The sequence below is a fragment of the Hippoglossus stenolepis genome, chromosome 9 (assembly GCF_022539355.2).
Source record: "Hippoglossus stenolepis isolate QCI-W04-F060 chromosome 9, HSTE1.2, whole genome shotgun sequence".
NCBI lineage: Eukaryota > Metazoa > Chordata > Actinopteri > Pleuronectiformes > Pleuronectidae > Hippoglossus > Hippoglossus stenolepis.
The window spans coordinates 20,424,394-20,436,737 of NC_061491.1; the positions used below are offsets into that span (position 1 = coordinate 20,424,394).

A 12,344-nucleotide genomic window follows, 5' to 3' on the forward strand; every position below is an offset into this window, starting at 1 on the left:
TTCAACTTGGCTCCCAGGGTGATGCTCAATGTATTCCATATGGTTTGTGTGTTTTTAAGAAATAAAGAGAATTCCTAGTGTCTGATTTGATAAAGGTTTCTTGATAACCTGAACTGCACTTCTCTAGAGTTTATATGTAACGAGAGATATAGGTCAACTAAATTAATTGGAGTTTTGATCCATGAGAAGGTAACTTTTAATATAGTTCCTCTATAGGAATAAATCATGTTTTTTTCTCTACACTGTGACGCTTATTGAGGCAACTTTCTCTATCAGTCTTTGATTATGGTGACATTTTATACATGAATGCTTCAGCTGTGACTCTGAAGCCCTTGGATGCTGTTTATCAGCCTGTGCTAAGATTTATTACCGGTGATAATTATAATACTCATCATTGTGAGCTGTATGCTGAGGTTGGGTGGCCCTCCCTCTCTGTGGGGAGTGATAGACAGACTGTTATTTATTTGTATGGCTTTACTATTTTTTTTATAACTCCCTTTCATGACTTTGCTGCTGTCTTATAATGCGAGGCCCTTATCAAAAACACTCCAATGATTAAGTGACGTCGCAGGTGCCGACTGCTACTACTGAGCTTCTCACTGAGCACCTGCAACCTGGAATAACATGAAACAAATCTAAAGCTTACCTCATTTATACTGAGGGCAATTCAAAGTTTTAATTTCATACTTATTCCACTTCCAGCTGTCTTGATTCATTTCATAATTTTCATTAGATTTAAAAATTTGCAATAAATTGCAATATGTTTGGTTAAATGAATGAATGAAATTAAATGAACAGTACCTCAAAACTAACTGTAGGTTAAGGTCTTTTAGTTATCTTTTTCATTACTGCTCAACTCTTTATTTTCATCATCTTTTCTTTTCATATTCTGGATGGACTTTAACTTCTACACTAACAATTTCTGCCCCTTTAGATGAGATTGTTTAATGGGCACATACGACACAAGCCGGGTATGTGGCAGCTGTAAGCAGCTTTTGAAAAAACAAGACCATGCGAACAAAAAAGATTAATTAGCACGGGTGCGTGTTATGATAGACAGAGTAAATCCGGATGGAAAGCTTTTAGAGATCTAACAAAATCTTTGCTGGCGTAACCATTATCCATCATCAATCATACGCTTCAGGTGTGAAAAACCAGCGGAAATGAAAAGCATAAATCTCATTAACGGCGTGCATTAAAGAAACCAGGTGTTTAACAAGTCTCTAGACTTTTTTCCTGATTCCAAGCAAAATGTTATTACGCCAATTTGTCCCTGTTGTTTGACGAATAAGAGAGAGAAGTCTAGGAAGTTTCTTTTTTCCACAGAGATAATAGGGCTTTCAGTAAGATCATTACACCCAAAAAGCTCTATCCTCGCTTTTTCCATTTGTTTCCTCTGCCTCACAAAATAATCTCTTAAACCATCTGCACTGGGAGTAAAATTACATGTTGCCTCGCTCTCTCTTTCTGTCATCTAAACCTGTCTTTATGTCTCTCTCTGTCTGTCCTCAAAGCTTCTATAAAATCACACAGGAAGCGAACGCTGGGAGGGGAAAAACAGAACACTCACAACCTAAGAGGCTTGTGGACATCTCAAATGCACTCAGAGAGGCCATTAATAAAAATAATTAGCACAGGAGATGGGCGGAAAAAAGAGCGGAGGCCAGCTTGGCAGATGTAAAATCTCATTTCTGTTATTTAATTTATCGGAGAGCCAAGCAGGAAATCCACCAATCATTTTGTTAGAGCACAGAGCGCCTGCAACAGGCATCTCTATTCTGGAAGGACATGCACGCACACACGCGTATAAATACACACAGACCCGATCATCAGCCGAAGAGGGCCAGAGGGGTCATTAGTGAAGGAAGAAGATCAGATGTCACCAATTCATCTTGGTCAAAATGATTAGAGAGACATACAGAAAGAGGGGGATGGATAAGGGGGTGGTTGTGTGCATTCCAGGTTTAATGTACAATTGTGATCTCGGAGTCATTAATCAAACACCAGTGGACACACGCCCACGTAATGTTTCACACACACACACCGAAACACACACACACCGAACACACACACACACACACACACACACACACACACACACACACACACACACACACACACACACACACACACACACACACACACACACACACACAGTTAAGGTTCAAGTTCAGAGAGGTCAAGGCGATTATTGTCACTGTAACTCACAGGCTCTGGCAGCAAGCCTCCACTCTGCGGCACCACATGCGACATAATCACAACTTCCTTTGGGAAACCTTGGGCAATCAATGCATGGCATTTTTTTTTTTTCTCCATATTTTTTTTCCATATCTGCTGTCACTACCGTACAACTAAAACAGGATAGTGGTTTATGAGGGGAAATAGATGAAGGGGAATCTAGATTCCCCAAACTTTATATGAAGTCAGCTATGTCAGGAAAGTGGTAAATTGCTGACTGCGGTGCCTCTCTAAGTACAAAATGAAACTGCAGGAGTCTCTAACATCTGATTCAGACAGATATAATGATGCAGCTTGGAATGGATCTGATTGGGTCAGCATCATGTATGTCTGCGGAAAAACTGGATACCTCATTCCAAAATGCTGCCTGATTTAAGATAGTTGCTCACTGAGCATTCAGAGCTTCTGTGGGCTTTCACACAAGAGAGAGCTGTCACTTTTTATATTCGCAATTTGAATATTCCTTCGAACGTTGGGGTAAAAGTTAATATTCAAACTGTAATGACCTGAATGCAAATTCAAATTAGCTTGAAGGAACTGCTAGTCATTCGAACTTTTTCCAAACTTTGTTTTACACTAAAAACCACCTCACAGTCCAGGGTTTCCTGCAGGTTCTGTGACTTCTCCGAACATTCATTCACTACACGACTACTAGTTTTAGTGCACTGGTTTGAGATGTATATATAATTTAACCCCATTTAGCAAACACTAAATGTAAAACAAGTGAGGTAAAAATCAAGATAGACAAGTGAAACAACTGGAACAAGTTTCTATGAATCAATGTGTTCAAATAGATCAACATGTGGGTTAACAGCCAATATCATACATCAGCACCTATACAGGAAAGACTGTAATAGAGAATGACACAACTCAATCTGTACATCCAAATATTAGACATGCATCAGTAGCCTTTCCAGGCCAACAACAACAACAGCTCCTGACCCAGCCTCTAAGCTCTTGAGCGAATACCATGGAACCAACAAGCCTTTGGCTTGTTCATCTCTTATCTCAGTGGAACCTTTGTGCAATTTTTGAAAAGGGGATTTATTCAGACGATGATGATTTTACGTGATATAAAAGCAAGAAGGAATAAAACATCACACTTGTTTAAAAGAAAAGTCAAATTAAACTTACTCTGACAATCAAACTGAAGAAAAAGACATCAGGTCGCAGACAGAATTTAGTTTCAACCACAATGTCGATAGTTGGTAATTTGTTATTTGGAAAGATGACTTGATGAGAAATAAATGACAAACAAGGACTTGATATCTTTTCTTTTCGAGTATCACTTGAAATAATTGGAGACTCTAAAATAATTTTGGCTGCACAGCTGTGGGCTCTCATTTGGGGAACTCCCAAGGTACGTACATGCACGCACACACACGCACACACAAAACATGGCATTGCAACCACTACACAGAACAAATGCCAAACAAGGTATCAAATAGTTGATGCAAACAGTGCACTCCTGATGCCTCTGTACTGTGTATTGAACTTAACACTCAAATATTCTGCAAAACATATGGCAGAGCTGAATCAAAATAGAAAAGAGAGGTACTGCACATAAAATCAAAATGAAAAATAAAAAGGTGAGACGGTGCTAAAGGCTGGAAAGGAAAACACCTTGATGTTTCTGTCTGACAACACAAATACCTCGGATCCATAAACACAAGCAAAAACATAAAAACCCTCCTGCCTTGTAAAGTAGAAACATGTCAAAACTGCTCCGAGGAGAGATCCACCTAACAATGCTTAATTGTGTGCAAAACTTTTCAATAAGACTTTTACTGTTTGTAAGTCTCATCAGGGGCGAATTGTAAAATCAAATGAGTCCTGAATTGCAGCAGTGGCTGTGGGTAATAATAGTCATGATTAGAATATCAGAGGTTGACTGCAACAAAGGGACAGTGATGGAAAGTATCCTACCGTGGTCTGTGATTTTACAGGACACGAGATAAAGCTCCTTCAGACTCCTCCCCTCCTTGGCGATGATTTCCACACACCTACAGAGACACACAGAGAAAGAAGGAATGTTTAAAGCGTCACCCGAGGCGTCTGCGTCCAAATATATTGCTTTTCTCTTTTGCTCGGAGGCAACTTTGGAAAATGCCACAATGCATGCACACATACAGCAGCTCTCTATAAAGCTCTAGGTTACACACACACACACACACTCATTGACATAATACATTCCCTAGCCCCTTACCCTAAACCTAACCATCCAAACTAAATGTCTAACCCTAACCCTAATTCTAACCCTAACCCTTAAACCGAGTCTTTACTCTCAAACAGCCCATTCCAAAAATGTCCTCACTCTGTAGGGTCTATGCTCCCCACAAAGATATAAGTACAGGAACACACACACACACACACACACACACACACACACACACACACACACACACACACACACACACACACACACACACACACACACACACACACACACACACACACACACACACACGTTGAATTATTCCACAGTAAAGGTTAAAAAGTACAGCTGCAGGGTCATAACTGTTCACATATTCTGCCTCTGCTTCTTTTAACAGACATTAATAATTAAACACCTGATCAGATTAAAGGAGCAGGCACAAACACAGCAGGAGTGCATGTGAGCTTGAGTGCACGCACGGACACACACACACACACACACACACACACACAGTCTTACAGCGAGCATGCTCACTTCAAAGAGAGATCCTGTATCTGCATTCAGCCCAGTGCCTGAGCCCAAAGGACCCACAGTGTTTGTGTGTGTGAAGTGTGCGTGAGTGTGTATAATGTGTGTGAAGTGTGTGTGTGTATATAATGTGTGTGAAGTGTGTGTGTGTGTGTGTGAGAGAGAGAGAGAGTATACACTTGGGACGGCCAGGGGGGAAGATCAGAGTATCTGTATCAAATGATTCTCTTTAAATGTCTCTAATGAAAGGAGTGTGTGCAACAACTAGATTTTGATCAACGCATTTGACCTATTAACCTTCAGGAGTAAATGTTTTGATCTTAATGCTGATGTTCTGTCGTGAATATTTATGAGACGGAGAAAAAAAAAAAAAAGCTCATGCGCACACGTACTGTATGGCTCTCACGTTCAAGAAGAGATGTAGAGCTGTCCGCTGTCATTGAGTTTCACGTCAAAGTGAATCGGGGAACAACATTGAGGTATTTGTGCTGTCTAAGACTCCGCTTCTGCACTTCCACGCAACGTGACTTGACAACTGAGGTTATTCTGAAATTCACTGCTCATATTCACTCGCTATCCGTTGGCTAATCTCACCGTAGATCAAGCGTGATGCGTGAGGACTTGTTGGAACTACTTTTTTTCCCATGTTTATTTTCTTTCTTTTTTTATGCCTAACGGGAAACAAACTAGAATCCAGGGAATTCAGCGCTTTAAAAATTCAGAGCCTCTCGAACGCAGCGGGATTTGAAAGCTGGTGTGTTTTTTGCTTCAGGTTTTGTTTAAGGTGACACTTCATGGATGTCGCTTGATGTGTGACATGTCGCACTGTGGGATCGACGAGGGAAGAAGAGTAAGGATCTGTGTCATATTTCTAAAATCCGTTTTTTTTCTGAGTGAAGCCAAAGCTGTTAAAATATGCACTGGTCTATCTGCTATCTTCATATTTCACCTTTTCTATTAACGTACAGTCCTGTGAGCCTCGGCATGCTACTATGCCATCTCCTACTTTTTCACAACCTCTCCCTGGTTTATTTTTCCCTCTTTCCCTCCTGATTCCCTTTTTCTATCCACCACTCGTTTTTTTCTCTACCGTGGCTCCTTCTGTGACTTAGAAAAACTCCACACATAAACACAGAAAAATAAAAAACCTGTTGCAATTGGTCCTTTCTGACCCAACCTTGTTCTGCGGCCAACCTTAGATTAGATTCAGCAAAGCCGGCCGGATCACAGTATCGTGCTGTGTGTCTTGAGGCTACGGCATTAGTGCTGCTAATGAATGAATGCACTAGGAAGAGACGGTATGAGGAAACAGATGAAAAGAAAGTAGCGACTCAGGGATGCAGCGATGAAGGCAGAGGCAGAGAGCATCCGCTGGGAGCTTGTTACACTGCGCCCGGGTCCCCAGGGTCAGAGGAAAAGCAATTAGATTAGACTTCAATGAATGAGGGAGGGAGTGAGGAGAGATGGAAAGTGACTACAGTGGGTCGAAATCTCTATACAGCAGATAGTGGTTGAACAAAGACAGAACGGGCTACATCATGGGACACTGACAGGGGAAAATGGAGGAGAGGAGAGGAATGGAGGGTGAAACGAGAAGACGTACGACGACACCGCGGAGGAGATGAGGGCGGATGCAGCAGAGGTGTGGGATGTGGTGGCTACGACGTGGTTCGAGCCACATGAAAGGCCGTCAGGAGGCAACAAGCTCCCACCCACCTCCACCCAAACCCCACAAGGCTCAGCTGACATGAATTAGTGATCTGCTCGCTTTCAATAATGTACAGAGCATGTGACAAAAGGCCCGGTCGGACATGGTGCGAATACTAAACATTTAGACGGAGGCAACGCTACCGGAGATAACGTGGAGGAGAATGGCATTAGGATGCAGAGGGGAGAGCAAGTCAACAGGGTGGTAAGGTGCCGGAGCTGGTGCTGATTAGAAAAGGGAGGAAACACCAGGAAAGGGGCGGATGAGGAGGAGAAAAAGGGGGGAAATTACTTTTTTAGATACTTTGGTGGAAAGAAAAACAAATGTAGGAGAGCGGTGGAGAAGATGAGGAGGGAAGAAAATGGATGGAGAAGGAGGAAAGACATGGATGATGCAGCTGATGGAGTAATGAGGAGTTGAGGATTGGGAGAAAGAGGTGGGACAGGAATAGAAATGCAGTTAAGGAGGAAAAAATAAGAGGGGAAACTAGAGGGTGGGAGATGATGGAAATGTGTCAGAAAACAAGAGAGAATCACGGAGGAGTGGGGAAAGAAGAAGTTGCATGGAAGCAGTGAAGGAGAGGGGCCGTTGAGGAGAGGGGCCGTGGAAAAGAGGAGCCGTGGAGGAGAGGCTGCAAGATGCCAGAAATGAAGGGTGGGTTAATTCAGATGATTTTGAAGAATAACAGATAGATAAGGGAGACGGAGGAGCGCGAGACGACGAGGACTAAACGATGATTAAAAGTGAACGAGGCAATAAAGTCGAGCACGTTGTCTCTGCCACCACATGGGGAGAAAGATGCTCTTAAGAATATTATACAGTCGATACATAAAGATAATAAAAAAAATACAGAAAAAGCATTTGTTGCGTTTATGTCGCGAGCTAATATACAGCTCAAGGCCACCTTTTTCCAATAAAATGACAATAAACCAGTTTCCATGACAACTAAAGGGCTGCATGTTTAAGCAATTAGTGTGACCGGCAGGCAGGAGAGAGGGTGGGGGAGAGAGAGAGAGGACTGAGGGAGCTTCATCAGGGGTCAGTGTGTGTTTGGCTCACTGTCACCACGCTGTCGGCACAAACAGCCAGAGGTAAACAATAAAGCCGTCACTCCCTCTCTCTATCTCATTGTTACAGTCGCACACAAACAAAATCAAACTTCGGGTTCGGGTTCTTGGCGCTCCTCGCCTGGGATTTAGGGGGAATTTTCTCATCGTTAAACACAAAGTCGTACACACATTTTGTCACTAAATTGAATTACTGGACCCACACAACTGGACCTCGAGGACTTTTGCTTAACCCTGAAACATCTTTTATGTTTAATTCTATTTTCTTGCCAGCCAGCACACGCCGCCTGCCAAAGAATTTATCCTTTGTTCGACGCGGCGCTGAAGGATGAGAGGCTGAATTGTAGTAAGGAAAAAAGAAAATAAAAAAAAGGTGTAACGGGTCTTCTACCTGAAAGAGGGTTGAGGTTTGTTACTCCATTACTGAGCTTTAATGTAAACTACTCATAACAGTAAGTAACCATTTAATAATTAGTGCAAAACAACTTAAAGAGCCAGACGCAGCCATCTTCCATATAATCCAGAGAAAAACAAGCAGTAAATTGTGGGGCTGATGCCTAATTGCTCTTCCCATGGAGTTTTTAAGAGGGAAACTCAGTAATGTTACTCTGAAACCATGGTAACTACATCAGCGCTCATTCATCTTGTGATTAACCAAAAGCATTTTCCTGGGTCTTTACATGTAAATGAGGCACAAAGGTATGATGAGCTAAAGCTGCATTAGCCAAACTGTAAATGTGATTATAGTGGAAATGTGGAAATGACTGAGGAGCCTTGAATTTATATTTTATATAAGCATTTTTGTTTTATGGAATTAAATATGCTATACGTGTGCACTGAATAGCATCATTGTAAATAGGCTTTTTATTAACTCAGAGAAGCTCTTGAATAATAAATGGGAGATGGTAGATCGCCATTATCAGAGGGATAAAATCGTATCCGTACCATACTGGGGGTTATAGGGAAATGGACTTTCAAGTCAAGGCCAGGTAGGTTTGTCTTCGCTCAAGTGAATCCTCAACGCCTCAGAAAAATAGAAAAGCTTTTTAAATTCACTCTGTACATCTTCTGTAACGTGGCCACTTATGCAGCCTTGACCAGCATTTGAACACAGAGGGGGAAAAAAGAGAATAAGCACTTAGAAAATCACTGGCCGACCACCAGAATATCTGTACTCTGACTTAAAGCTGCTTTATAGCATGACTGGCCTTTGACCAAATTCTCTCTCTCTCTGTGTGTGTGTGTGTGTTTGTGTGCTCTTGTACAGATAGCTTTGTGAGGACCACTTTGAGCCTACAAACTACGGAGTGAGGACATTTTGGCCGGTCCTCATCTTCTGACCCCCCTTTAATGGACTGTTTAGGGGTTAAGACTTAGTTTTAGGGATAAGGTTAGAATGAGGTTATGGTTAGGGTTAGGCATTTAGTTGTGATGGTTAAGGTTAAGGTAAGGCACTAGGGAATGTATTATGCCAATGAGTGACCTCACCAAGATAGAAGTACAACCATTTGTGTGTGTGTTTGTTTGTTTGTGTGCGCATGCATGTGATACAACCAGAGGTTTAACCTTGAAAAAGCCTACTGATCAGTTCTTAATCCGGCCTCACTGTTTGATCGTACCCAATGATCTTGGTGCCATGATCATGTTGTAAATTATTCAAATATATATTGTGCTCTCCATTCTAGTTACTGTTATTTTCATTCATTTTAATTAATTGCGTCAATGTAGCATCTGTTAATACAAATTTCCAAATCATTTAAATTCAGGTGAAATACGTTTAAAGATTTCAAGTAGAGCACATAGATCCACCGAGGACCAACAGGTTCAACCCTTAAATTCAATCAAGCGAAAATCGTCCTGTCTCACAATGTTAAAGAAAGGGACAAAATTGCCCTGGATCCACTCTCTGATCTGGACCGCTCCAAAATTGATGGGTTCCTCACTGACCCATATTGTATCATTCCACCAAGTTTCGTGATAATCCGTCCAAGAGTTTTTGCGTAATCTTGCAAATAAACAAACAAACCAACCAACCAACAAACAAACAGACAGGAGGTGATCAACATATACACAACATTCTTTATTGTTCATCAGTTTTACCACATTTTTTCAGTCAAACTGGTTAAAAATGTGCTAATTACTCTCGTAACAGGCCTCTAGCGTGGCAGAGAGAGACAACCATGTTGTTGTTTGTGTGTGCGTCATTACACAGTGTGTATTGTTTGTGTTTGTGTGTCTCTCTCAGAGGTAAAGCTAATCTTCTTTTATGCAACACAGCCAGAGGTATCCACGCAGACAGGCAGGAAGAATACGACACTTGAGAGAAACAGAGGACCATATTTATCACAAAGGCTGCAGAAAGACTTGCAGCCAAACAACATGTGTAGCGCTTCTCTTTAGCTACAGCCTATCACAATGGAAGCAGGAACAAAGCCACTGCTGGGAGAATGGCTGTAGGTAGGTACACTAGCACGGTGCCGACCAACACAAGGCCCCGTCTCATCCCCACTCCTCGCTCGGCCCACAATTACACGGCTGTCTGGCCACACAAAGGGAGCAGGGAAATAGAAATGGATGATTTTTGAGAAAGGAGAGCGAAAAAGAAAGAAAGTAAGCATGAAATGTTTAAAGAAAAGCAGCTGAAGGTCTGGGGAGAGGTTGAAAACATAAAGGCAGGAGTAGGGGGGAGGAGGCGGCAGTGGTGACAGACAAGACTTCAGACTTCCACGGCTGTCTTTAGACTTAATGAAATGGAAGGGCGGAGCAGGGAAGAGGCGGGGAGCGAGGCAAGACGGCGGTTTATACTTCTGTGGAGAACGCTCTTGCAAAAATGATTCTTGCTGTAAATTTTCTTTATATCACCTATAAATCCATACAGCCGTGTCAGAAAGCAGAGCGCGGCTTCCTCGGATGATGCACAGGACTAAGTTTGGGAAATCCTCTGGACAAAAGAAACAAAAAAAGGTTTTTCTCATTGGGCTAATATAAATGGATATAAAAAATGTCCAATAGCTCACGAGAGCCCTTCAGTAAGCAAATCATTTAAAGTGAGGAAAAGCAGGAATCTCACAACTAAGCAATACAAGTTTTATTGTATGAGTGGGAACATGTTATCTGGTATTCCACTTCAAGTACCAGAATGTTTGTACGACTCTTTTTTCAATAAGGTTGTTCTGATATATGTAACAAAATAAAATGAAAAAATGTGTATATGCATTACGAAGAAGATTTACACATAAAAAAAACTCCCCAACGTACTATTTTAGGTCTAATGTAACAGTGGCAAAAAGTTCACCGATTTATTATATATGTTATTTGATATGACATAATTATAAATCCAGAAGCCAACACTGTACGATACACTTTTTATTATTTATTAAGGCTCTGTTTGAGCGTGTGTGTGTGTGTGTGTGTGTGTGTGTGTGTGTGTGTGTGTGTGTGTGTGTGCGTGTGTGCTGTGTGTTCCAGCTGTCTGAATCAGGGTCTGCTTCAGCAATTAGGGCCTGGATGATTTCCCAGGCTAGCCTGCCATACCCACGGCTCAAATGAGAATCACATTCCTATTGTGTTCCACCACCGTTAATCATGTTTTCAAACGACTCTGCAAAACGGCGGGGCATTCCAGCAGCTTGTCATCGGCCTGCTCAAAAATGTGCCGATGGGGTCATAACTGGAGCCATAAATGCCCATCATCCGCAGATTTCCTGTCCAACCTGTGCTTTTTTGTTTGTCAGGGGAGGGCGAGGCGACACCAAAAGAGCACACGTTTGCAGGCCAACTAACTGAAAGCACGGACACTGGGGCCACTCTGTGCGCCGCTGTCTGCTCTCGTCCTCAGTCAGGGTTTGGTTCCTTAAATGTTTGAAGCTTTCTTCTCCAGCTGTAATTGCAGGATAAAACATTTCTTGTGCTCCACTAAGTGGCAAAAGTTCCAATACAGGGACAGCAGGAGTCAAACTCTGGGTCAATGATCATTAAATAGTTCTGACGTCAAAAGTGCTTCACTTCTCAAGTTATTTTTGATAGAAATAAATCTGTAACGTCATGGATGTTGTTTTCGTCCGATATCAGCCGGCACTTTCAACATCTCCAAAAACAAGCGTCAGTCACACACCAGTCGATTTGTCCATCAAAAAACAGAGGGAAAAGCCAACTAAGCACTTTGTGAGGTTAAGTGGCAGTTATTCACTTGAAGCTCATCCAAATGGACAGCCTGTTGCCTTGCCAACGCTGACGGGCCCTCCGTGATGCACATGCACAAACAGCAGTTTAAAGCCGCTCCTCGGAAAACTGTGGTAGTTCCACGCTCTGCCTCTGCGGTTCCTGAGCCGATTCCCCCAATGACATGCAACTGATACGCTCACCTGTAAATGAACAACTGCAAAGCAATGCCAGGCACCTGTCTGCCTCCGTGGTCAGACCGCTGCAGCCAAAACACAATAAATAACTCAGGAGAAGAAGAGCACTGCCCCATGGCAGATGGAGATAACACTCAGAGCCTCAGGTCTGACTTGACAAAACTGTGTTTGTGCCTGAACGAGTGTGTATAAGTGTGTTTGCCTGAGTGTGTGTGTGCAGAGAAAGTTAGTGAAGCTTTGCCTTTGTGAGGCAAACAGGTTAGAGATGGCTGCCCTTGATAGATGTCACT

The 12,344-nt window shown here is 42.3% G+C and overlaps 1 protein-coding gene across 1 annotated transcript in view; it reads right to left on the bottom strand.

The window, feature by feature from the left end:
• fbxl17 (F-box and leucine-rich repeat protein 17) overlaps window positions 1-12,344 on the bottom strand; it is a 216,281-nt gene that overhangs the window by 64,398 nt on the left and 139,539 nt on the right. The window contains exon 9 of the mRNA XM_035165220.2: window positions 4,165-4,241. Coding sequence (XP_035021111.1) covers window positions 4,165-4,241 — 77 coding nt within the window. The remainder of the gene's footprint in view (window positions 1-4,164; window positions 4,242-12,344) is intronic.